Below are 27699 nucleotides of genomic sequence, written 5' to 3'. Positions count from 1 at the left end.
GAGATAATTTACTGCAATCCATACACGTAAAGCCGAATTTCCACTAGGCGTTCCAAAACGCGCTGAGCGTGGCTGCTATTGTTATTTCAGTCACAAACCCGCTCGTCGACTCTACTTCGACTTTCACGCTCGTCTTCAAAGCGCTATCCAAATAAAATGTTCCAAGGCCACGTGATATGAACAACTTTTTGCAAAAACCCATCAAAACAATCATTTTTCTCATCTCTGTTTCATTTTTTGTAATCAAAGGAGCAAACCAATAAAAAACAGTTTCCAGTTTAGTTGGTGACATACGAAACTACTGAAATAAATTGACTGTCATACAATTTCAGATGTTGAAGGAGAACATTGAATTCTCCCTTTAGTTTTCGTTCTTAATACAGCCATCTTATCCAAAACTTTTTTGCATACTTCATTGTTTTCTTTTCTTTTTTCTCATTCAGCAATAAGAATAGTTTGAGAAGATTTATTTTCTTAAACAGCAATAATTTTCTACTTTGAACATTCATGTTTTTACATATTTTTGTCGTGTAAAAGTGTACGCGCATTTTTTGCTGCTTTTGACAAGTGGAAATCAAAAAGTAACATTCGAAGCGGATTTATAAGCGGCTATTGTTTTAGACAATAGCCGCCTACGCTCAGCGCGTTTTGGACCACTTGATGGAAAATCGCCTTAAAATACAGCTGTTTTAGTAAATTTAGTTACTGAAAACACATTTTCCGAGGAAAAAGTTCGGACTCGAATACTAGACCACGATACCGTTCGTAATTCGCACTCAGTTTGTCTTGTTTCGTTTAATTTCGGGACTAAAACCACCTTTTCAGAGGAAAAAGTTGGGAATCGAATACTAGACCATGATACCGTTCGTAATTCGCACTTCGTTTGTCTTGTTTCGTTGAATTTCGGGTCTAAAACCACATTTTCAGAGGAAAAAGTTCGGAATTGAATACTAGACCATGATACTGTTCGTAATTCGCACTCCGTTTGTCTTGTTTCGTTTAATTTCGGGACTAAAACCACATTTTCAGAGGAAAAAGTTCGGAATCGAATACTAGACCATGATACCGTTCGTAATTCGCACTCCGTTTGTCTTGTTTTGTTGAATTTCGGGACTAAAACCACATTTCCAGAGGAAAGAGTTCGGAATTTTTATTAGCATCCCAGCTACATGTTATATTGTTATTTTCATTCACTACCAAGACGAGCAATTTTTGAACGCCTCTCAAAGTTTTCTAATCGGGACATGTTCCATTGATAAATAAAAAATTGGAGATAAAACATGAAGTGAGTCTGACTCATCAGTTTAACGGAAGACTTAATACGTTGGATAGCATTGTTCACATATAGATGTGTTCGCAGATGAAAAACCATGGATGCCATTTGATCGAAAAGCGGAAGTGCATTTGTGTGTATAACCGTGAAATACATCGTGATAAAATCTAGTGTTTTGAAAAAATCCAGATTCACGATTTTTAACGTATTCGCTGAGACTGCAAGCGTGATCGTAGAAAAGAACAGACGGAGCGACTTCAGCATGTGTATACAGTGAAGCATTCACATCTTTACGTCCTTCACTGCCAGGAATTACACGGAAGCCGAAACAGTGTCCATGCAATGGACAAAACCAAAAAAAAACGAACGTCATCCCACTCTTCGAGACTTGTGGGAATACTTTATTGCACATTTCTGTTGGCACATCATCGTAATTCGCAACACTCTTGCTGCTGTCCTTGTCAATGGTGAACTTTCTCATGGACCTGATTTGTCTGCCGTGATTGGTAAAGTAAAGTGCACGTCCGTACTTCGCAGGGTTATAAGAGTGCTCGATCGCAGCAGGTGACTCAGGAGGTATGTTATTACTGTGTATGGATTTTACGAACAACGCTAAATACAGTAACAGTTCCAACAAATCGTCCGATGGTAACCCATTAGGTAGTTGCTGTGCTGACGAAATTATGGCATCTGTTACAGCTCGATTAAAATATTGCTGTTTATAAAGAAAATCTGACACATGTGACAATGAAGAACCACCAGAATTGATTTCTTGAACAAATTGAATTAACTCATCCACTGCACAAAATGGAACTATGACGTCGACACAACTATCATAGGATAACTGTTTAAACAAATAAGCGATAGCTCGTTTTTCAACAGCACCTATTTCTTCAGAAAGCATTCTGTCGAATACTCTCAAGGCCGCAGACGGCATCGCACTTCTCAATACTTCAGCGAGAGACAACCAGTCGGGTATGATTAAACTGATAGAAGGCTCCAAAATTTTGTAACAAACATCAGTTAGGTGTTTTCTGATGCGCCGATAATAAGATGGCGGGTTATCAGGTTTATTAATGATGAAACAGCGGTCGAATCTTTTTAAAGGCGTTTGAATTACCTCACCACTATGAATCGTTTCGATCGGTTCGACGAACGCGTTCTTAAATCCAATGCCAACTTTAGTACCATCACAAGCAAGTAATGGTGAATGGCCATCGCAACCTGTACATGTCTGACGAAAGTCTATTTCCATATGTGATGCCCATCCAAACCACCAATTAATAAACGCAGACACACTCAAAAATTTACTATTTAACGAACGTCTCTGATATCGACTGCTCATAAATTTGGTGAAACCGTTAAAAGTCATTTTGCCATTATTCACAGCTTCTACAAATTCCCACCCAATTTCGTATCCCGCACATACTTTTGTTGACGATCGATATATACACTCTTCTTCTCCGGTCCACGTGATAGTACACGATCCATTCAGGCAGAACCGCTTATACACTGTGGCACCGACGACACCTCGCTCCAAATACAATGTCGTGTTTCCCACCACCTCCAAAATACCATCTGGTTTTTGAATCGATATCCAGCCAACCTGAATTATCTTAAAATTAAGACTTAACAGTTGATAAATGAATATATTGTAACAGTTCTAATGGACTTGACCGATATAGATCAAAATTATATACACCAACCTTACAATCACAGGTCCCAGACGGAATACCAGGCTTAAACATCAACACATCTTCTTCCTTGATATCGTCCCGCTTTGCAATACATTCTCTCAATTTTTCATTATATTGATTTCTATCGACTACTTGTGTACTTGGCGATCTCTTTCCAAAAGCCCATAATCCAGACATCGAATACATTTTCCCACTGGAGAAAAAAAATATTGTATTCGAAATTTTAGCAAAAATATGCTTTTGTTATCAATTCACTCCTCTTTCAATAACTGAAAAGAAGCATTTACGCAAGTACTTTCATTAGCAAACAAAAAAATAGAATATAGTACCTTTTTATCTGGTAAGTAGATATGTTCACCTAGATCATCTTCCGAAAATATCTCGCGATTATTGAGGTAGAACTTTCTAAATGTTGCCAAGTGGACGCACAATTCTGAACTATCTTCCAAAGATTTAATTTCTCGTTTACTTCCTTTTCTCATGTTGCACACAGACGAATGACATTGCACCACCTTCCGAGACGTGTTTTCTACTGTAAAGATGGATACAATCTCTGCAACACCATTCGCCGCAATAGAAAATTTCTTGACACCGACTTTTGGTTTCAAGGGAATTACTGGTTCTACACAGTAATACATACTTTCTTCGATACTCTAAACAGTATAACAGAAATTATGCAAACTAATCTTTCGAATATTACAAATTTGAACAAAAAAAAAAGTATGATTATTAACTGATATGAGGCTGAGAAAGATTCAAACGTAATCTTTCTTTGCTGTTAATATATTTTTTTAGTGTGTTGAATGCCGATTTTATTGAAAATTACCTCTTTACTTATGTGTGGTGGAAGAACATTTGACGTATTGAATTGTAATAACTCATTCAATAAACGGCAGTGACAGCATGTTGGAACATTCTCCGTCTGGCAGGTTGAGAATATTTTACAGGTACAATGATCAGTCTGCGTAGTACCAAGCATTGATATCGAAACATGAACAAAGGAATACGCCTACAACAACAAACGATCGATATTTTACACTAAAGAAACTCAAAAAGGATTGTACACGGCTAGTAGTAACATGTGTAGCATTCTTTCTAAACATACCAGAAAATTTCCTGTTTCACTATCATAATCATTCATGATGACTGTTTGCTGAGCTGCCGTTTTTATTCTCCACTTACAAACACCTTTCGTGAAAATTTCACCACAAAAGAATCTGTAAAGAGACTCCTTAAGAGTTGAACGGAACACAGGAGTTGAATCATTGTTAATTATTTCCTCTGCCATATTTTCATCAGAATTGACATCACCATCCTCATCGTCGTTTTGATTAACTGTATTACCAAAGGTAGCAAATATTTACAACTCCTACTCATACGTGTTTCTTAGAAGTGTGCTGTCTTACCTAACATCTTAATATACATAACATTATACACTTTTCCTTTAACAGAAATATAAAACAAACACACATCAAAAAAAAAAACCTCTTTACTAATTTCCTTACCTATATTAATAGTACAAATTCAAGTTTCTAAAAAAAGCAATTACAGTACAGTAAATTTCTTACCTGCTACATGATTATGCTTTCTCTTACTTGTTCTTTCTTTTTTCACTTGGCTATGATGGGATTTTATAGCTTTGTATGGTATTTCAGAGAATTCAGAATGCAAGGTTTTGATAATAGAATATACAATCAGTTGAGAATCCAATCTGTACTTCACAGCTTGAATTATCCTATTTCTAGGTGAACCAGGAAAACGTCGACAAGAATTGGAAAACTTTTGTTCCAATCTTACATCATTATTTTTTTCTAAGTACCAAGACCATTTATGATAGTTCGGTATTGACGATATCAACTGAAATTGTTGCTGTAGCGATAAAGTTGATGAAAAAGAAGAATTGAAGGCAGGATAATTATTTTTGGTGGATGAAGCCATGCGAAAATTCAACAGTTGCACTTCCAATTCCTCCCAGATAGTTGGAGAACTCATGAATATTCTGTGAAAAAAACATTATAGTTGTGTAAGAACCTTGGTTCATGGTTTAGACAGTAATTTTCCAAATATATAAAAAATACTGAGTTCAATGATTTTGTAATTAAAATAAAAACTATACAGTGAAGAAAATATACATACTTTTTACTATCGTTTGAACCTTCAAATTGTTGATTTTTATGCATAACAAACACAGCAGCTTTAACACATTGTATTGACTCCCCATTAACGGATGATACAATTCCACTAAACGATTTGGATAAATTCGTTTTATTTATCTTTGTGTGGCGTATGTATGCCATCTCCTGAGGATTTCTTTGAGATACTAAAGAGTGTTTTAAAATAGAACTTATAAAACCCAGTTATATATATATAGTCAGTAACAATAAAAAATAAGCAAATTCCTTTTACAAATTCAAATAAAATATGATATTTAAACTATTAAAACTACATATAAAGAACTAACTTTTTCTTCGTGATGTAAATAATGAAATATCATAATGTTTTTTTGCTTCTACATCCACTTTGGTATAAACTGCATATGGAAGTATAGGTGCACAACAGGATGAGTTTATCTTTTTAAGTAAAACATTATTAAAAAAACCTTTAACGCTTCCAAATTCGAAATAACGAACCACTCTGTATTGTACATTTGACAAGGTAATGTCAATGAAACTGACATAAAAAGCACAACACAGTAAGTCAGATGCTGCCATAGCCAAAAGGCAATCTTCTGTATCTAAAATATTCTTCCTCTTCTTTAAAACATCAATTAACACAGTGCTGAAATCAACATCTAATATCATTGCCTCTTTACACATATTTATGTTGTGAAAACTTCTCTGAATGCTATGAATTTGGGTATCTAGTGAACACAATAGATATTACAACTATTAAAAATACTCAAATTTGTGATAGAGAAACACAAAAGATTGATTCATTAAATTTCTATTTAAAATGTTATGTACAAACCAGACTTTCATCAATATAATTTCACACACACCATTATATGCAACAACATATACATGCTCCTCTACAAGGCTAAATAAGCATATGCATGATAATTGGAAACTGACAAAACATACCATTCTCAGCTATAGGACATACATATACCAAGTTTGCAGTACATCTTTCTACATTTCTCTGAATAGAAAATGAAAGAAAAAATCAAATATGTCATTTATAGATATTAAATATATGCTGAAACTACTTTAACAACACCCACCTGACTTATTCTTGGACCACTATCTATACATGAATTTTGTGGCTGCAGAGACATGGAAACTTCAACCTGAAATAATTGGATAAATCAAAATATTAGTATTCAAAGGTCGGTAGTAATAATCAATCTTATTTAAACTAAACATGTGTTGTTGAATTGTTGTTGTTGTATATAACAATTGTTGAAATTTCGTATTTTTTTCAGTACCTATGATAATCGATCACATTACTCACATTTGCATGATGTTGATTGTTTGTGTTTAATGTTATTACTTCTTCAACATTAGCAACTGAAGACATATTTTCAACTTCTACAACATGAGCAACAGTAGTGAAATCATTTAATAACTTAGGCAAATGTTGTCCAACACACTGCACATTGCAAATGCTTGCCACATTCTTATCTAGACCATCAATCTTCTTTTCTGTATCTTCATCATCCGAAGCTGAGAGAAAAAAATTAAATATGTTTTTGAGTCAAAACAACTTCAATGTTTCGTTTGAAAGAAGTATTGTGATGTTCTTCATATAAGGTTAAAGAAAAAAAAAATATGTAAAATATAGCCTAGTATGATTAACTATAATTAAATCGATTGGAGTCACAAATTAAACTATAGCTTACATAGGTCATGGTTCCTGGACTCTTCTAACATGGACTCAACATGCTGTTCCATTTTTTCCAAATATATATAAACAAACTGAAGAAAAACAAATTAATAGGTATATATAACGATTCAGCCTTTCTAATATTAGCCCTCTGAACTAGTTGTGAGCTTTGACTGCAGAGGGCTTTGACTGCAGAGGGCTCTAATGCATATTTTACGTTCCCTTTTTACCACAACAGAGAAAAAGAAATGTCATTCATATGTAAACTTTACCCTGAAAACTAAAAATATATAAGGAATACCATGGTACAAATTAATAAACCAGATCGTGCCTGTCCAATATGTGTCATCATACTACCCGTGATGTGGTCCGTAGCGTTTTGTGTATTGTGCCAAGGTTTGTGTATGTATAATTGCGAATATCTTTTGTAATTCAGTTGTGATAGCAAGTCGAGTGTTTCCTTATTATAGCATGTGTTTCTGTTATTCTTGTAATTTACCCTCATTTGACAAGACGTAGTGGTGTACATAAAACAAAAAAATCATTAATATCCATCAATAATATCAAGCACAAAACATGTAACCTTTAGTTATTCTATAGGACCTGTATTTTTTTATAATAAAGATGCTTCGAATAGTCACATACAGTATCCTGTTTAGTAATGTTTAGTAAAGCATAAAAATCAAAATCAAATTGTTACTTACCTTACGTATAATACATATGTAGCTAGCTAGCTTACTACATTACATGCTACTTATTTTCATTTTTTTGTGTGCTGGTTTCTTTGTGAGTGAACCTTGATTGACTTGCTTTAATCCTACATTCGCGCAACGTTTCTACCATTTTTGTTTACATTTGCTATAGCTAGTTTGTTAGCCAACGAGTGGCGCGGATAATGAGGTAATGTTCTTTTTATAGATATAGTGCGGTGGACGGGATATGATAAAATAACTAAGTGCTCTGTATCGAGGAGAAATAAAGACATCAGTATTTTCAAAGTTCCGTTGCCAAATAATGAAGTAAACAAAAAATGGGGAAAGGAGCTCATCAATATCATCACGAAATATAGGGAGGTAGATGACGAGCTGAGACGTCGCATTTCCACGTTCAAATTGTTTATTTGTGAACGTCATTTCTCGGAGGATCAAATATGGGTTTACCCAACTCGAAAAAGTTTGAAAGAAGGAGAACTACCACATCTGAATCTTCCACAAAAATCTGGCAATATTTCGACCTTAGCCTCTCCACCTCGATCGAACACTTCATACAAAAACGCGAAGATTTCCAAATTTTACAAGATTTTTCACCACCACCTTCTCCAACCACCATATATAGAAATTTTGTTGACTTCAGTCAACGTGTTTCAAAGCTCTCGTTGGGTAGATGTTGGCATATTGACACTCAAGACTCACTTGTTGTTGTTACTTGTTTATCACCAGACCACATCATCCCAAAATTTGAAATATTCATTGATCGGTGAGAGACGTTGGATATAATGACAATACCATAAAAGCACAATTTTCTGTAAGACCAATTGCTGGGAATGTACAAGGATGTGGTAGCAAATTCAACATGATAGATGACACCCCATTACCAAAAAGAAAAATGTCTACACTTTGAATGAAGCACACAACAAAACGGCTATTTTTATAGCCACACATTTGAAAAAATGTTATTAATTGGCAATTTTATCTAGTTCTCTTTATATTGTGGGACTGGAGATGCTTTGTTCTATCATTGGATCACTTTAGGAGATGGTTATTGGATGAGTATGTATGTTTATTTTTTCTATGTCCCATCTATCTATTATTTTGTGAAAGCTATTAGCTATGGAAAAATTGCAATGTTGTCACTTTTTCAAAACGCGTCAGAATTACTCACGCATATATTTACAGGAAAATCAGAGGAATCCTGATATCTTAAATTGACCGTAAATGAAGTAACAGGATTTCTCACACGGCACCTCTAAATCGTACTGTGAGGGATCCTGATTTTTGTCTGAAGTTCAACCAGAAAAAAAAAAAAAAAGGAATGAATTTTTATTGTGATTTTTAGCCATGTGTAATGTTTTTTTATCACATGTGTGGCTATAAAAATAGCCATTGTGGCAGATTTTATAGTTCATGCCTGGAGCTAGATGAATCAGTGACCCATGTCTTTGCTGCTACTGGCTTTTTTAATTTCAGTTCTCAATGATCTTTTCTTTGCAAGTTTTTTAGCAGCTTTATGTTTTTCACGTATGTCTCTAGCATAGGAAAAGCTGCGAACTCTTGTAAACATAGTAAGCATGTGTTCCAGAAGATTCATACTGACTTCTTTACTGACTTGTGGATCAATGGTATAACAGACACTTTTGAAATTGGAAAGTACAGAACAGTTTTTGAGCATATTTTTAACAAGGTCTTGACAATTTAGTGTTGTGCTGAAATTTGAAGTTTTCAACCGAAACATTTATTCACATTCTCGAAAAAGTTCTTGTATTTGTTTGTGCACTCTCCACAAGCCACCACGGTCGCGTATATTGATCAATGTCTGTGAATCATCACAGTCAACTTTGCATGCTTGTAGGATTGATACAGCCTGTTTGTTGAATTCACTTTGTTGAGACTTTTTCGAAAAACGGAATTTTGTATAAAGCTTGTGAACGATAAATCCAGCCACATATTGCAGGCTTTTTTTTCATTCTCCGAGATAGGTGTTACAGCTTCAGTTACAGAATCGACAACTTTATCATTACCCGAAAGATGAATTAAAACATGATTTGCAAGTTCTGTTAGAATAATATTGCTCAAAGTAGTGTCCTCAAATTTTGATGGAAACAAGTTATCTTTCAATAGACCATAAAAGTTTGCATAAAAATCTTCTGCATCACCGTTATACTTTCAAATGATTGGCTTCAGTTTTTCCCAAAGTTTGACCGCATCATCATTAGAAACTTTGAAATCACGAAACACTTCCCTGGTTGATTTGGGTAAACATTGATCACCAAGGCATATCTCAGCACTCTTCGTGATAAGTACTTTCAACTTCAAAGGGTGTAGCTTTTTCAAAATTTGTTCTTCTTTAGTAAGTTTTGGTAATGAAGGACCAGCATTCGTCGATATTTCAGGAGTAACTTCAGTAGTGTGTTTGACATTGCGATGTCTAGTCAGGCCACGTTGTGATTTACAAATTTTATCACAATCCTGACAAGGATACTCAACTTCTTCGTAAGCTTCCACTTCCGTTATCACAGCATCTAATTCCACATTAAAATCCACATCTTCATCAAGAAAACCGCCTTCAAGTAACTCAAATAAATCATCAAGATCTTCGCCTGCAAGGTAGGTAGTAGCCATTTTGAACTTCTGTGCAGGATGAGCGGGCCGTCCCAGGCTGATTGAGGATAGTAGTTCGCGTAAACAATGCCGACGGTCCACGCAACTAGACTATCTTTTTTTCTTGTGACTATGTATTAAGATGAAGTATTGAAAAAGATTTTATATCTATTTCTGTAGAAAGATTGTTTGTATTTGGATTATAATATTTTGCATTTCTAGTTATCTCATTATTATAAAAATTTATGTCTGGATTAGTGAAATCGTTTAAAAGTACAGTGTCGTTACCCTGGAATGGGTCGAATTCTAAGTTTTTGTAGTTTGTTTGATAACACTATAGCATACTTTCTTTCCGCCCTGTGTGTTTTCATCTCATCAAACAGCTTCTTCCTAATCATTCTTGTTTTCATACGAAAGTCTTCGTTTATGTAAATTCCTGTCCCTGCGAGTTTATTAGTATTTTTTAAAAGTTCGGTCTTAGATTTATAATTTAGAAGCCTCAAAACAATAGTTCGTGCTGGTGGTTTCTGTACATCTTCTTAGTCATAAGTGTTTCGTTCTGCCTTCTCCTCGTTCTTTTTTCCAATCCTATGCGCGCGTTCAATAACAACATTTCCAACTCCAAGCTTATTCTCAAATAGATCCAAAACTTTCTTTTCCGTGTCATCCCAGCTCTCAACATCTTTTTCCTGCAACCCACTGATCCTTAAGTTGTTCCGTCTCTGTCTATCTTCAAGCTGCCTAAATTTCTTTCTATCTTTCTCTTCTTCGTGGTTACTGTGTTTTACCCTTTTTTCCAATTCTTTAATTTTCTTTTCCTGTATTTCTTGTGTTACGGTAACACTCTCCTCCAGATCTTTTTTTACATCCTCCAATTTGTTAATCCTTTCTTCGTTTGTTGTAATTTTGGATTTAAGTCTTTATTTTCATCTTTTAAGCAAGTACATGTTTCTTTTATTTCTTCTAGTTCATTTTTCATTTTATCAAGTCTGTCGTTCAGAATTGCCCTGTTACTACTAATAATCTTCAAAATATCTTTTTGTTGCTGTAGAAACATTTCTTTGTATATATCTTTAACTAGCTCAACTGAAATCGTTAGGTTTTCTTCTTTTTCCATATTTTTATTTAGCTATTATCTACTTATTTTTATTATAGCTCATTGACAAATCTTCAAAGAATGATTCGTGAAATTGATTAACTTCATCTAAATTTTCTTTGGTTAGTTTTCTGAAATAAACGCTATTGACAATATCGGCATGGAGAAAAATGATGTGATGAAGATGAAGCCGACGTCATCAAAATTTAAATAACGGTTCATTTTTACTGTTATCCTGTCTAAGTGGATTTTTCCACGGGCTTTATCGACTAGTCTCTATAATTATACGCCAGTTCCGTGTGTCTGTAACAGGCAAAGTTGATATGCTTATTTTTCTTTGATGTCGCCGATAAATGCATCTCTAATATGCTAATTTTTTTGACGTTACGGCGCGACAAAAATAACACTACTTTAACGTCAATGTCCTATATTAACTTAATGAAGCCATTACAGTGCACTTAAATCTTTGAGGCCAAATAACTTGGGAATGAGGTAGTGACGTCAATGATTTTTCACCGCGTGGTTAACTAAAGACCACCTGGGACCAATTTGGGTAAGTTTCCCAAACCTGCACCCCCGAATCCGTTTCGGAATGGGCGGGTTGATGACGTCATCAAAAAACCTTTAAATCCAAAAAACCTTTAAATCTCTGCAACCGTTTGTCACAATGACACGGGGGGGGGGGGTTTAACGGGCCAAAGCTGACATCAGCAAAATTTTGAAACCCTGATGCCTTAACCGCTCATCAAAAGCACATGATCATATGCATTTTCTTGATCAGCGTTGTAACTTCTGCACAGTACAGGCAACGAATAATTAACTAAATTTCGCCAAAAGTTTTTGTAATTGCACTGCTGACGTAAGCGAAAAATCTTAAACAACCTATTTTTCCATTGTCCTTCTGCCTATGTGGATTTCTCCACAGGCATTATCGACTAGTCTATATAATAATACGCCAGTTTCGTCTGTCTGTGACTTTTGCAAAGCGGATTATATTTTTCATTATTTTCTTTGATAAAGTCTGTAAAACATCGCCCATAAAATTGTTCTGTAATTTACCAAACTTTAACGGTAAATTAGTATTGACGTCACAGGAAAGTATATTAAAGGGGAACCAGGAAATATACGTACTCAGAAAAGCATAAGAAATCAAAAAAAACTTACTTTACTTGTTTTTCTTATTTAAAATTGAAGGATTAATCGAGTACTTACGTATGATGATTGATCCAGATTTTATTTTCCAAATCTTCTGCGTAAGCATGAGGGTGAGAGCGAAGCTCGATAACCCAAAATCCTACTTTAAAGACCGAACGTGACTCGCTGGCCGAGTGTACCTGCTAAGCCAAAAAGGCATAGGGCAGGGAGGGCAGGGCACCCTCATGCTTACGCAGAAGATTTGGAAACTAAAATCTGGATCAATCATCATACGTAAGTACTCGATTAATCCTTCAATTTTATTTCTCAATCTTCTGCGCAAGCAGAGTATGAGACTTAAGAAAATTAGAATAACTGAGCAAACTTCTTTTAACAATATAATGTACAATCAGTATGTAAATGTTAAAAAAAACGCAAACTAAGATTCATGACTTGTCGCTTCCATAACTGAGTCCAAGAGCGAGGCACCAAGATCATGAAGACTTGTCACACTACCAATAACATCTCTACAATAATAACGATAAAAGGTAGAATCCCTACTCCAAGTGCCATACTTTAAAATGACATCTAGTGGTACCCCGGTAATTTTTGCTTTACTCCCAGAGGCTGAACGACAGCTGCCTGGGGAAAAAACACTGGTATCAATACCGGCTGAGGTCATAGCTGATTTTATCCATCTTGATAGTGTATCCTTAGAGGCAGAATGATGAGGTTTCCCAAAAGTTACAAAAAATGAAGCAATTTCCTTAGATATCAATTGTTCTCTTTTTGACAGGTAGGCTTTGGTACATAGGAGTGGGCATAAATCTGGGTCAGAAGGGAATGCCCTGTACATCAAGGTCCTATCAGTCTTTTTAGGCCGTGTTGTTTTAAGCAAGCCAGGTAAGTGACATAACATCACATCGTCTGTCAAATCTATATACGGAACAGATATATTATGGACACTGTGAACTCTTTGACCTGCTAAAATAGTAAGGAGACAAGCCAGCTTGATGTTAATATCCTTAAAGGATAAATCTTTGTTAGGACTAAGAGACTTTAAATAAGTCAAAAGAACATTTGCATCCCATATTAAAGAGTATTTGGGGGTACTTGGTCTTATATTAAAAACTCCTTTTATAATACGGCTTATCAATGGATGCTCTGAAAGAGAACTGTAACCACTGATTGAAACAACTGAAGCAATAGCACTTCTAGTTGTACATAAAACACTATATCCAGACCCACCTTTGAATAATTCAGTAAGGTGTATTAACACATCTTTCACATTTGGATGAAAGGCATCAATCGACCTCCCAGTGCAATATTGTATCCATCGTCTGATTGGACCCGAGTATTGTTTCTGGGTACCTTCTCTCCATGATGCTGCAATGATATCGACAGTGTCTGCTGGAAGCTCTTTACCTTGTAACGATTCCCGGAGACAGGCAGCATGAGCAGCGACAAGGCTTGGTGTAGAGGATGTTGTCTTTTTGTTCCCGGTAGAAACAATAATCTAGATGAAGGAGGAAATAACACAGGTGTCTTGTATAACATATTAATTGCTTGAGGAAACCAAGGCTGCGAAGACCAGAAAGGTACTACAAGAATGCCTGTGGCTTGATCTATATTTACCTTTGCAAGAACCTTTCCAATCAATGGTAAGAAGGCATAAAAGTTTAAATTCGACCAGGTCTGAGCGAAGGCATTTACAGCTTTAGCATCTGGATCAGGTCTTAAAGAAAAATAATCCTCACATTTTGAATCGAGTCTGGATGCAAAGAGGTCAATATCAAATTTCCAAAAAATGTCGGAAATTATGTTAAATTGTTTTACATTCAAGGACCATTCAATGTTATCCTGAAATTGTCTTGATTTATAATCAGCTATAGTATTTAATACACCAGGTATATGACAAGCTGATAACCAAACATCACATGTTCTAGCAAATTCCCATATTTCAACAGCCAATTTATTACAAGCAATGGAGTGAAGGCCCTCATCTTTGTTATGTAGGCCACAGCTGTGGTGTTATCCAATCTTAACTGAACATGTCTATATTGTCTTATTTTCAAGAAGGCTTTGAGTGTAAAAAATGCAGCCAACAACTCTAAAGTATTGATATGCTCAGGTAATTCTCCTTCAGCCCAACGCCCCCCTATTGAGAGTTTCCGTCAGTGCCACTCCAGCCTTGAAGACTAGCATCAGAGGATAAAATTAGATCAATTTTAGGCAATTGTATAGGTCTGGTAAACTGAGCCATTGTGAGCCACCACTGTAAATCTTTAATAGAAAACTCTGAAATAAAAACCTTTGAATCAAAATTTCCATGGCCTAGTTTGAGTCCTAGATTCTTATTTGTCTCCAAGTACCTGTAATGTAACTTGCCATACTTCACGGCATCAAAGGCAGAAACTAATGTTCCAATAACCCTGGAAACAAACCTAACTGTAGGGTGATGCATGTACAGCAAGTCCTTATATAGACACTTTAATTTTATGACACTTTCCTTGCTTAAGGCAATTGTCATCTGAGCAGAGTTTAACACAAACCCTAAAAACACTGCCAACTCAAGGTCAGCAACAACAAGGTCCTTACCTACCATTGTTTTCTTCCCTTTGTACCCTTTGTACTTCAGGGTTTGAGTGTACCTTCTCAGGGAGTGGTTTCGATCTTTTGAGAAGGTCTTCTCGTTTTTTCACTGGTTATACTTTGCAGAGGAGGAATAACTGGAGGATGGCTGTTTGTACTTTTTAAAATTATTTTTTGAATATGGTGTAGATGGTCGTGAGAGCACTTTACTAGTTTTCTCCTCATCTTGCAATGATTGGATTCTTTTGTCCAAATCATCTCCAAACAGCAACAAGTCTTCTTCAGACACATCCTTTGCCAATCCTTTTAGGTGAGGCATTGCACCGATTAATCCTACTCTTCGATACTGATTTAGCTGCTGGTTGGCGTTACCGATTAGACAAAGAGCATCTTTAGCCAAATTTAATAAAATGGATGGTTTTATTACAATAAGGTTTCCTTGTTTGGGTGCCTTAATAATTTGGTCTGCCGATTGTAAGATATGCACTTGGCTTTTCGAAACAGTGGTTTGCAGTTTCTGCAATACCAGATCATTTGATCTTTTGCTGTCTGCCTTGGCCCATATAGGTTTATTGCAGCTCTTTACAGACAAAAAACGGCAATTCGTGGGAATTTGGACGTTTTCTAGTCTGCCTTTTAATTTTTCATTGGTAAGTTTCTTCGACGAGGTCAGACCAGACATCTTGGTCTGGGTCCTCTAACTGGTTTTCTTCTTGCCCCAGCATTTCATTTATTAAACCATCATATAATTGGTTGGATGCTGGTGTACTTATGGCATCAACATCTTTTTTACTAGGCCTCCTAGTAGAAGAACTAGATTCTACATGACTGAGGCAAGTTTCTGCTGATGAAGACCTGGATCTTTTCCTTCCTCTAGGGTGATCTACAGATATGGAAGCATTTGCTTTATTTTGTTTATCTGCACCATGACTTAGACCAGGAGAATTGTCTCCACTGCGGTCCACATGGAAGTTATTATCATTGTTTGAAACATCGGCTCGGAGGCTGTTTAATGAAGTAGAAAATTTTTCTCCTAGGGCTGTGATTGCTTCCAGCTGCTGTTGTTGCATGGCTGGAAGGAGCTTAGTTAAAAAATCCATTGGAGTTTCTAACACTATGGGTTCACCACCTTCTTTTGGAGCTGAGGTGTCTGCCATTTTGATTGCAGCTCACCATAAATTTTAGATCTATAGCAATAAGTAAATAAATAAAATTATATAAGAGAAGGAATAAATATAATTCTCTACTACTTATGGAAAAATAATAAAATATAGCTAGCTATAGAAAAAGAATTAAAAACGGATTAGCATAGCTGAAGTTTACTAATCGCAAACACCAACAAATCGCACACGTCCGTCACCTTCAGTAAGATTTGGGAAATGAACTGGTGAGGATTTTGGGTTATCGAGCTTCGCTCTCATACTCTGCTTGCGCAGAAGATTGGGAAATAAAATTGTTGTGCAAGCCTTCGCGTATTCAATTTTTTTCTCATAAAAAACAGACAGGCGCGATTTCATTTAGGACTGGACCCGATTATAAATAATGACATTACATTGTGCAGAAAGTTTAAGCGAGCGCAGAGAACGTTTATGTTAAAGACAACAAGACGTATGATATACGCAAACAACCTCGCCAAAAAAGTGTATAAAAAGCTGAAGTTAGACACGACATATTTTGCTATTCGGATAGGCAATAATATTGATAGAAAATTTCTCGAAATTTCAATTTTCGTTAGGTCAGTCTGTAAACACGTCCTCGCGGGCGAGATAGTAAGAAGAAAAAAAAAGTAAAAATAGTTACCAAGATGAGATTCGAACACACGACTACTCCCGTGTCGGTGCTCAGGAGCTTGTAATTAATTCTGATATATATCACAATCCAATCTCGGTATAGGTTACGGGAAATAGCAAAGCATGGTTTTCCTTTGTTACGTGGTGTCATTCGTAAAGAATGAGCCAATGACATAAGATTTTAGGATTTACGTACAAGGCACTTTGGTTACAACTCATAAGCGCAATAAATGCACACATAAAATTTGGTACTTATTACAAAAATACCACTGGGTTTGTTTACAAACGAGAACAGCGTCGATGTTGTTTGATGTTGTTCTTACAGGTAGCTTAGCTACCCAATAGTTAGATTTAGGATTAAACTAGCATTTATTACTTAATACTCAGTAAAATAGGTCAAGTTTGAATATTAAACTATTTCGCTATAGCTAGTTAGACAAAGTATGAAAGGACAAGGCTGAGCTTTTTAGCTGGGTTAAAAGTCAAAACTTAAAGAGGAAAATTACATCACATTTTTAAGATTATACTACACTTAAACTCACACATAAAAACTCATCATTGTAGAGTACAGTTCTATTGCTATAGATAGGACAAAAGTTACAGAATATTTATATATAGTAATAGCTGAAAATATATACAAGCATGAAATGAAAGTAGAACACATATATAATATAAGCAACAACAAAGCCAAGGTAATAACACATCTCTATATAATATTAATAAGCGTGAACGAAATATATATATACATAGCATAGCTCACAACGTAAAATATGTGAAAACATAGAGTCCAAATCCAAAGTAGTAGTAGAAAATAAAATAAAATATGTCATGCAAGGTGTGATGCCATAAGTCGTTGGGCAGAAAACCGCTGAGCAAGGGGCATGTGAATTTAAAGAAACATACTATCAGATTTCCAGTCCCCCAATAAGGATATGACATCCAGGGGAACACCTGCCTCTAAAGCAAAGGTGCCCCCCCCACGGCGAAACGAGTGGGTACCATATCGGGAGGTAGAACACCCTAACTCTGTCAACACTTTTTTCATAACGGACATGAAAGTCCGATATGTCAATATAGTGTTGGGTCGCATCGAGGATTTGCTCCAACAAAAGGCTTGAGCATCAGGCAGAACACCTGGAGTGAGAGAAAAAGCATGCAAAATAGCCCGAACTGGACAAAGAGGAGAAGAAGGAATAGCCACCAGTGGAAAAGTAATTGTGCGCTGTCCCAGTTGGATGGTCTTACTCCATCTAACTAGAACGAGAATATGGTCATCATGAAAAGTAAAATCAGACCGAACTAGTTGTTTGAGCGGATTAAATATCGTAGAAGATGTCGGCAATAAATGTGACTTACGGAACAGACCAAAAAATGAAACTAAACAAACAGCCCAAAATGAAGCATGAAAGCTACAATTTAGGTTAAGGCGAGAACGAATACCAAAAAGAAGAGCAGTGGTAATAGGAAGACGTGGCTTGGCCGGAACACCAAGCATACGCTTCATACCTTTTAAAACTGTGGATAGTGTCCAATTGTTGGTTAGAGGATTAGCATATCCCATCTCAAGATGTAGAAGGCCAACAAAATTTAGATACATACAAATTGATTGTGGTAGTAAAAACCTAGCCAAATGGGCAATATATAGGCATAAAAAATCTGTGGAGGCAGGCACAAATGGCGAAGACATCTGGCTACAAAAACATTCATAAGCCTTGCCATGCGTGCGATAGCCCTTTTTTTGCATTCTCAGCATAGGTGGCCTGCCGAAAAAGGACAACGTCGTGCACCAACTCCGAAACGAAAGGGAAGGAGAATACAAAAATTAGCTACCTCAGATGGTATACTTACCAATGAGAAAATAATAAGAATAGGCAGACATATGATTGATGGCAACCAAATCACAGACTGAAGTCAGTGAGTTGAGCTGCAAAAAGTGCAAAAATGATAATAAGTGTTGTCTTGAATGAAGACGTGATATGTCGTCAGCAAGGACATTCTGAGCACCAGCTACATGGAAAGCCTTCAAACGAAAATTGAAGGTAGCCGATGACAAAAACAACAGACGTAAATAGTCCATCATGACAGGGTGATGGGTTGTTCCTTTAATCGCAGAAGACATGGATAGTTTTTGTTCTTCCAAGTGGGAGCCCAGCGAAAAGCAGAAAGAACTACACACAGGGCTTCCTTAAAATTAATATGCAAAGAGGCAAGAGGGGAATGGTCTACCCATAGATGAGAATAGAACCAATCATCCTCAAAAAAGGAACCAACAGCGTCAGAGCAAGCATCAGTTTGCAGACTGGTAATAAGTCTTTGGTCATAGAAATCGCATTGTTCATTAAACACACCCAAGAACTGATCCCACCAAGCTATATCCCTGTGAAATTCGAGCGTCAAGCGACACTTCGAGGCAGGGGAAGACAAGGTGTTCATCAGATCCAGGACACGTCTCAAGAACGTTCTACCACCATACACGATTTTACAAGCCCAATTTAGGCGACCAGCAAGACGTTGCAACTCTTTCTTAGAGGCTCTCTGCTTGGTTAAAAATGTAACAGTTTAGCAGGTGGAAGAGAAAGGGTAAGTGACACAGTGTCAAGCAGAATTCCAAGAAAAGTAAGTCGCTGGCATGGAGGACCTAACTTAGCAGGGCTAAGCTGAAACCCTAGTGCAACAAGTAATTTACAGAGTGTGTTATAGGCCTTATAACATTCAGTCTGTGTTCGGCCAATAACAAGAAAATCATCTAGGTAGACAATAACAAGAGGAAAACCTCGTCTTAGCATCATACGACGAACAGATTGTGTAAGGCGATGAAATATTCCAGGAGCACTTCGACCTCCAAAAGGAAGTCGAGTATCGACAAGATATGAGTATCGAGTGCTTCCAGAAAACCGTCATTTTAGACCAAGCGCAGCATAGTTTGATGAATGAACAGGTACTGACCGATATGCATGGCGTAAATCAACCTTGGCCATAAAATATCCCTGTTTGATCATAGCACAGGCATCATCGATAGTTTGAAATTTTTGTTTTTCAATATCAATGTACGTATTGACACCCTTTCCAACTGGCATGGAACAGTCATGTATAATGCGTAACTCGTCAGAGTCAGGTTTGGGAACAGCCCCAAGAGCACTGACAATGGTAGGTTTACATTGAGTAAGAACATAATTACCAGTTTTAAGTTCATCCAGCAGAGTAGCTTCTACTTTCATATGAGCTGTAGGACTGGTAACAGAAAAGTAGTTATTTATTTCGGCAGGCAATAAATCAGAGTCCTTAGGAAGAAGCTGAAAACCACAGTGAATTCCATTAAGGAGGAAGTCACAATCTGGGTCTTCAGCCAGTTCATTGGTCCATAAGTCAACATTAAGAGGAGTGCGAAATTCTGAGGGTAGTCAATTGTCAGAATTGTGGTTATGTCCAGAATGAGGTTTGCCACAAGCCTGATTACCAATTTTGCGGTTGCAGACGTGGGTGAATTTACATTCTGTTTTCTGGCAGTTAAAATTACGGCATATTTCCACACCGGAAGAAGTATGTGTAGGAAACCCTGAAGACAATCCTGAGGCAGGTGAACCAGAATTTCCCTTACTTAAGGTACTGGAAGGGTTACAGACAGGAGGGGAGGCTCAACGAGGTATAAAATTACTCAACCTGTCAATCACTAATGAATATCTCTCAAAAAATTATGGATGCTCTTGATAAAGGAAATTATGCATGTGGAGTGTTTATTGATCTCCAGAAGGCTTTTGATACTGTTGATCATGAAATTCTGCTTACAAAGCTTCATCATTATGGAATTCGAGGTAATGCTCTCACTTTATTTAGGTCCTACTTAATAGGTCGTCAACAATTTGTGTCTTTAAATGGAGCTAGATCAGCAAATAATCTTACCAGACATGGTGTCCCTCAAGGCTCTGTTTTAGGACAACTTTTATTTTTAAATTATATAAACGACTTGAATTGTGCAATTAACTATTCTATGGTACACCACTTTGCTGATGATACAAACCTCCTGCATTTCAGTGACTCTTTGAAACAACTGGTTAAACAAATGAATTTAGACCTCAAGCTTCTCTGCCATTGGCTGAATGCTAATAAGATTTCTCTTAATGCTAGCAAGACAGAATACATTATATTTAAACATGCACATCAACCTCTTAATTATGATTTTAGGCTTCTCATCAATGGTAAAAGGCTTATGCCTAGTGATTCTATTAAATATCTTGGTGTTCTATTAGATTCTGATTTAAAAGGAAGACTCAGATCAATAATACTGTTGCCAAGCTCAAGTGGGCTAATGGAGCTTTAGCTAAACTTCGTCATTTTGTGCCTCAAAATGTCCTTATCCTAGTCTACTACGCCATTTTTCATTCCCACCTGCAATATTGTAATCAAATTTGGGGTCAACCAAATAGTCTTGATGTTAATCGTATTGCTGTTTTACAAAATTTTGCTATCAGACTAATGACTTTTGAATCTCGAAGAGCATCATCTAGTATCATCTATGGCAACCTGGAAATCCTCAAATTTAATGATATTGTCCAGTGTCAGAACATTCTGTTTTTGCATAAGCTCTTTCATGATAAAATGCCTGCTACTATCCAGAATACTTTTGCGGTTGACTTCAACCATGCCCAGAGCACTCGTGCAGAAAAGGCTGGCTTGATCAATCTTCCTACTGTCAACACCGTTTGTTCTATTAGATTTAACACCATTAAATCCTGGAATAAGATACAGACATCAATGACTAAAAAATTTGTTTCCATAGATTACTTTGGTCTGAAAAGTGATCTAAAGAAGTATTTTATTGCCTCTTATTAATTTGTAACAAATTTTCCCTTTGTTCTCACACGGTTCATTTATCTGGTGATTATATATGTTCGTGCCGTCTTGTGTGTCCTGTGCCGTCTATTGTACTCGTCCAAGGGTGGCCTTATCCTCGTCTTAGCTTTTGCTATTAGGTAAGGTCTCCCTTTAAAAATAGTTTGTTTGTTTTTTCTCTTCATATTAAAATTTATTTAATTATTTGAACTGTACAGCTATTTTTGATTAATAAAATTATCTTATCTTATCTTATCTTATCTAAGCATCACTTCATGCAAATGGCTATTGTCAAAGCTGTGTGCTGAAGAATTCGATATTCATCGTCACACTTTAGCACAGACTCCCAGGTGTACTTTCTAGCCAACTCTAAGATCTTAATGGAATAAGACAAATAGTCACGTAAATCGGACGAGGTTGGCAATCTGGCAGAAGACAATAATTCATAAAAAATTCTCAAATTAGCTATGTTATATTGTTCCATGGAAAGAGATTCCAGTCTTGGCTTCTTATTTCCAATGGCCAACATTAGCGTAGTTTGCGAACCAGGATCAGTAGAAATAACTTTCTCCTGCTCCACAGGACGAAGCCGAGACACAAAATCGACAATACGAAGTGGCTTACCATTTCCAGTGTTGGAAGAAAGTGCAGGGCGCAGAAACAATTCTGAACTACGGTTTTCTTGCTGGTGAAAAACATCCGATAGGGAGCGTGTTTGTTGTTGTGACAAGACAGTGCGATTGGTCAACAAATTGGAGCAAGCAAGGAAGCAAAACAAGATGGCGGTTGTACGTCAAGAGGTGAAGGGCGGAGATTGTCGCGGACACGATTGGTTGGATTTACAGTTTGCTGCAACGGGAAAGTGCTTAAAAATTGTGCTGGGCGGGCATTTCTGGAAGAAGCTGAGCGAAGTCTAGCTAATTCTGATTGTCGAGCAGCAATCTGATTGAGAAGGTGTTGCTCTTCTGTTTGTAAACTTTCCCTTAGCGATAACTCTTCCTGTTCTAAGACAGCCAGCTGATTTCGAAGAGCAGCTAGCTGAGACGGCAAAGAAGATTTGTTTGGGTTGTTTAGGTGAGACTGCAGAGGCGAAGATCTTTGGATTGAAGACATTGGGTTATTAGCGATAGTTGAGGAAAGTGTTGAAGCAGCTGATGTGACAGTGTTGGTAGCGCTAGAACGACGACCTGGACAGTGACGACTGGGAATACCAAAGTCGTGTAGAGCCAGAAGTTCCTTGCAGCCAGGACAGTTTGGGATACGTTTCTTTTTGAGTGTGGACGATTCCTCAAGAGCGACAGACATTGCAGCAGATTGGAAGGTTTGTGAAGTTGAATCTTCATCTTCTGAGCCATCTGGCGTTTGAGTAGGTGAGATAAAATATTACAGCATCCATATAGGTGATAAATTCATGTGTAATTAGCCAAAGATTGGTTTGATTGCAAAATGATTGATTAGATATAAGTGGATTAATAAGCAGCAGACATAAGCATAAGAAAAACTGCTAGAACTGAAAAGGAAAACCATGAGGCAACTGCAGCTTAAATACTAGCAAGACTGCTGACCAAAATATATGCTGCTGACCAGAAAAGGCACATAGGTAAATGGTGAACTAACTATGGGCAATACAAACCAGAGTACTGTAGGAAGAAGATCTATATATGTGTGCATTTAAACACTCATAAATATATATTTATGAGTCACATATTTGAGAACACCTGCAGGAAAATGCATTGTTCATCAAGTTACCCCATATGGCTAATATGGAAGATTTCTTCATAAAAAGCATCAGAAACTTTTTTCATGTGGATTACTTTTACATTAACAAAAATTAAAAATTTGAAGATAAACTTTTGCGATTTTGTCATTCATTAGTTTTCAAATTTCTCGCCGGAAATTTTTAAGGTTTAAAACCCATGTCCCACAGTAACTTTTTCATCCTTATCTTAATGTTAATACATAATCTATGCAACAGCTTTTGCGGTAAAATAAAAACACAAAGAAAAAAAGGTTGTTATTAAAATATTATAAATTAATTTCAAACCGATTAGTCCCTGCAGCCATTTTGGTGTCAGCGGTATGAAAAACTATGCTAAAACTATACTAAGTAAAAGTCCTATTACTTCAGTAAAAATTGAAATAATGACTTGAAACTTAGTATTACATGTTTTTAGACCAGTTTGATGAAATGAACCCAAAAAATTTGTTTACTACTATCATAGTTTCTGAGTTCTTGAATTTTAAACATTCAAAGTGATTCTCAGAATTCAAAATAATTCAAACAGATAAAATGTGGTACAGGTTTAGGACCAAATACCTTATCCAGCTCAGAGAAAGTAGGAATGTGCTTCTAAAACACGGTGCCAAATAAATAATCTAAGGTTTCAGTTTGTCGTGAAAACATGTTTACCAACATGCAATGCCTTGCATACCTATCTAGCTATATAGCTACTCAATTCTTGACTGTTCACTGTTATGGGAGGTCCAAATAACTAGCTATCTATTTTTATTTAAAATGACAGAATGCCTTGAAAAATCTTTTGTGTAGCTAGCTATAATATATTTAGCTCTTGTACTTTATCACTTAATTATTTAATAACAAATGTGCCCTGGAGTGTTGGCATGGTACTGGCTAGGTAGCTTAAAATCACAAAATAAATACTATCCAGATGTGACCATCCCTCATCATCAGACATCGGAAAGGCGTTTCTGTTCTTTACTTCTCATTGTGGGGTACCTCAAATTCTTGTAAATCCAATGAAAAAAATTACTCAAGACTTCCTCTTCTTTCCCTTGTACTACTCATGGCATTTCTTTTGCATGTCTTTAGTTCCAACCCACGATCCCTTAGCTTCCAACCGCGTCTCGGTCACAAGTTTCAGCGCTGGCCAAAATGATGGACAACTTCGAGGAACCCTGGGTAATTTTGAAAAAATGTGGTTCTGCCTTATGATTCTCAGATATTTGCTGCTTATATCAGCATATTTTAGCCCTCGAGTGCCACCGCTTTTTGTATGTAAGTTACGTTTAAATCTTTAAAAAATGGTTAGTTGCTCTGCGTTTCGATGTACCAATCGATTAGAGAAGTGTAAAGAAGTAAGTTTTCACAGAATCCCGTCTGTGAAAAAGAAAGATCTCAAAAATGGCTAAACAAAATACGTAGTGCAGGTGATCTACCAAGCGATCAAAGTTTTTATATTTGGTTAGCGCATTTCACAGATAGTTCTTTTAAAAGAGATCTCCAGGAAATAAACTTCCGTATTAAAATATTGCCACTTTGTAAAAATGCCATTTCAGCTAGTGAACGCGATCAAAGTGTCTCATTTCTTCTCATTTCATTATTTGTACTTATATCCACAGAACACAACCAAATAACGTTTTGTACATTTTTATATTAAATAAAAGAACATTATACCAATTTTCAATACCAACACAGACAAAAAAGTTTTCCAGTTACACATGTATCTCTTTCGTAGCGCTCAAGTTTCTATTCTTTGTTTTTCAAAAAAGAAGCTTTTTGATGGAATGACATGCCGAATAATGTCAGGGGGTAAATGTACCCATTTTCTTCAATCTTTGTAACTTTTTAAGGCTGCATGTAATGCTGATAATGCAGTTTCTAAAACAGCTTTGTCAAAACAACTACTTATAAGTCAGTAGCTTCTGCAATGCATTTATGACCTGCCATAATCATAAGAATGATTTTTATTTACACAATATTAATACCCCTGTTTTACCAACTTATCACGACCCGAACATTATTCGATCTTTCGATCACGCATTTGAATGGTCCTCCATCACGGATAAAATTTCAACGTTACATAAAATTTGTTTGCATTTGTGCGCAAAAAAGCGCATGCGGAGGAAAAATATTGCTGAACTGTGAAATAAAATAAATGTCCCCAGAAACTGGGAGCCGCAGACGAACCCACTACCTTATCGGTAAAAAAAAAGTCGCCAAAAAGTGACCAAATTTTGGCTAGGTGACTAAATTTTTTACCGACCAATTTTTTTACCGAAATTTTTTTTTGCCGACCGAAAATTTTTACCGACTAGTGTAATATTTGCCGATTTTTTGAATTACTTTTTAACCTCCAATTTTTTAGTTTTTTGACTTTCCAAAGTGATTCCAGGGATTCTAATCAAATTTAGACTTTGTCGTTTTATGAAGCCTCATCCACAATATTATACGGAGTATACACCAAATAGCGGAGCTCCGCTATATTATGTCTTTGTATACACAAGTTTGAACCAATTGAACCAATAGCTTTCTCTCAAACCCACGTGAGATGATAAAAGCAAATAATTTCTCGGTTAATGATTGGTTCAATTATTTATGACCATATTTGGTGGAGAGCTTTTTCACAGAGTTAGTGTATAATGATCCTGTAAAACCAAACCTGGTAAAGGAGAAAGAAAATTAAAGAAGTTTTTTTGAATTCCTACTGTTTAATTTAATGCTAACAATGGTATCTTTGTAATATAAACATCAAAAACAACATAATCAACAACAACAAACTGTTTATACAAATAGCAGAGAAAAATAAGTAAATATTTTAACAACGAAAAGGGTTTTCAATTCTTTCCAAGACAGCATTAGCAGATTCCACTGCTTCTGTTATACCAGCAGCTTTGAAGCCATTTAATATCATTTTATCTTGAGCACATAAGAATTCATAAAATTTTGAAATCCATTTAGCATGCATCACCTTTAATTCGGTTAGATTAAGCGACACTTTAATATCTGCAGGTCTTATGCCTTTTTCCAACTGCTGGGAAACTTGATGAGAAAACCATTCATTGTAACAATTGGAAATGAATGATTTTCAAATAGCTCCATTGATTTTTCAGTATTTGACCAATGATTGCTGGAAAATGTAACATTAAAGCCAGTTGGAAAATCAAACTTTGGTGGCATCTTTTTGTTTTGCCTTCATAGATAAGTTGAATCGGGAGAAACTTACCAGTCATGCTGATAACAAAAGTAGCTGTTATTTGTCTCTTATCATCGATGCCTTTAATTGGAACAGTTTTTGCTCCTTTTGGATTAAAAGTGCATTTTCCAGGAGACACATAAGATAAAGGAGTTTGGTCCAAATTTAATATAAGATCCTTAGGAATATCATCGTCGCTGACAACAGCAGAAATTTGTCGTTGAAATGTGAGCTTTTCTTCAAGTAAAAATTGTTCACTTGGCTCGATTTTGCCGGTCGTTCCTTTTCGTTTAGACCATGCCATTGATTTCAATACATTTCTAGCCCAGCGCCATTGATTTCAATACATTTCTAGCCCAGCCTTCTATAAGTACAATATGACGACCGAATTCTTTAAGTTTTGATGGACAGTTTGCCTTGACGACTCCATTACCAATTGCTATGACCATTTTTCTTGAAATAGCACCTCCAGCCAGACGTACTTCAGTTAGCACATCTCTCACTTTAAGCATAAGTTCGTCTGGTAAGAGGTTTGGCCTACCTTTCTTCTCGTGTACAGTAGATGAAACAGAGTTATTTTTGTTCTTCTGAATCTTTTTTTTCCAATTATTCACTGACGTTCGGAAGAAAGTATATTTTGGATACTTTTTCTTGAATTTCTCCAGTGCTGATTTGGTGCCATTCAAAAGAGCGTATTCTCCAACTTCATTCTTTATGTTGCTTGGAACTGATGAGTATTTCTTTTTGGTTTTTGGTTGAACAAACGCTTTCATCTCTTTATTAATCGCGTTGATTTCTGCTCCATTAACAGTGCCAGATGCAGAAGTTAAAAACGTTGGTACTTTCTCAGGAGATTTCCAATTACAGCTTCTCGATGAAGATTTATAAAAATCTCTCAAATCTCGTACTTTAGCCATTGTTGCTATTCTTTTTTATCAATGTTTTGATTGATAAAGTGATGAAACAGAAAAGTTACATAATTTGATTTAAGTCCCTCCTTCACTCCTTATTGAAATTGATCGTCTTTTGTTTTTATAACGTAACAACAAAGGTGGAGAGCAACTTATTATGTCACGATAGATTTCGAAAGCATTCGAATGTTCGAACGTGTTTTTTTTGCACTCATTTTTTTCACAAGGCAAGTTCGTTGATTCATGTTCGTAGAAATATGCCTTCATTCGACAGAAAGATTGCAGCCAGAGGTTATCATGTTT

At 36.2% G+C, this 27699-nt stretch overlaps 2 protein-coding genes across 3 annotated transcripts; both read right to left on the bottom strand.

Annotated features, from left to right (window-relative positions):
• Window positions 1–3072: 3072 nt before the first annotated feature.
• On the bottom strand, window positions 3073–7477 carry LOC130622573 (uncharacterized). Of its 2 annotated transcripts, XM_057438040.1 has the most exons (12): window positions 7094–7477; window positions 6809–6884; window positions 6421–6632; window positions 6191–6256; window positions 6051–6108; window positions 5432–5830; window positions 5107–5290; window positions 4539–4969; window positions 4076–4305; window positions 3797–3979; window positions 3300–3623; window positions 3073–3163 (listed from the first exon to the last, which is right to left on the bottom strand). In XM_057438040.1, exons 1-12 carry the CDS (start codon window positions 7319–7321, stop codon window positions 3092–3094), a joined length of 2463 nt encoding a protein of 820 aa, XP_057294023.1. In that variant the 5' UTR covers window positions 7322–7477; the 3' UTR covers window positions 3073–3091. The 2 variants fall into 2 exon arrangements, with proteins under 2 accessions (XP_057294023.1, XP_057294024.1); XM_057438041.1 differs by lacking the exon at window positions 6191–6256.
• A 10133-nt stretch (window positions 7478–17610) lies between these two features.
• Window positions 17611–18798, bottom strand: LOC130621259 (uncharacterized). Its single transcript, XM_057436566.1, has 2 exons — window positions 18599–18798; window positions 17611–18481 (listed from the first exon to the last, which is right to left on the bottom strand). The coding sequence occupies exons 1-2, from the start codon at window positions 18796–18798 to the stop codon at window positions 17611–17613; spliced, it is 1071 nt and encodes a 356-aa protein (XP_057292549.1).
• Window positions 18799–27699: the final 8901 nt, after the last annotated feature.

The sequence above is a fragment of the Hydractinia symbiolongicarpus genome, chromosome 12, assembly GCF_029227915.1.
Source record: "Hydractinia symbiolongicarpus strain clone_291-10 chromosome 12, HSymV2.1, whole genome shotgun sequence".
In the NCBI taxonomy this organism is placed as follows: Eukaryota; Metazoa; Cnidaria; class Hydrozoa; order Anthoathecata; family Hydractiniidae; genus Hydractinia; species Hydractinia symbiolongicarpus.
This window is presented reverse-complemented; position numbering and strand designations above follow the sequence as displayed.

Coding starts and splice junctions, on each gene's coding strand:
- LOC130622573 (XM_057438040.1), bottom strand. CDS start 7,321: ATGTACACCACTACGTCTTGTCAAATGAGGGTAAATTACAAGAATAAC. Junction 6,633..6,808: donor GTCCAGGAACCATGACCTAT/GTAAGCTATAGT, acceptor TTTTTCTCTCAG/CTTCGGATGATGAAGATACA. Junction 4,306..4,538: donor AAAGCATAATCATGTAGCAG/GTAAGAAATTTA, acceptor TTGGTAATACAG/TTAATCAAAACGACGATGAG.
- LOC130621259 (XM_057436566.1), bottom strand. CDS start 18,798: ATGGACTATTTACGTCTGTTGTTTTTGTCATCGGCTACCTTCAATTTT. Junction 18,482..18,598: donor TTGGTTGCCATCAATCATAT/GTCTGCCTATTC, acceptor CTTTTTCGGCAG/GCCACCTATGCTGAGAATGC.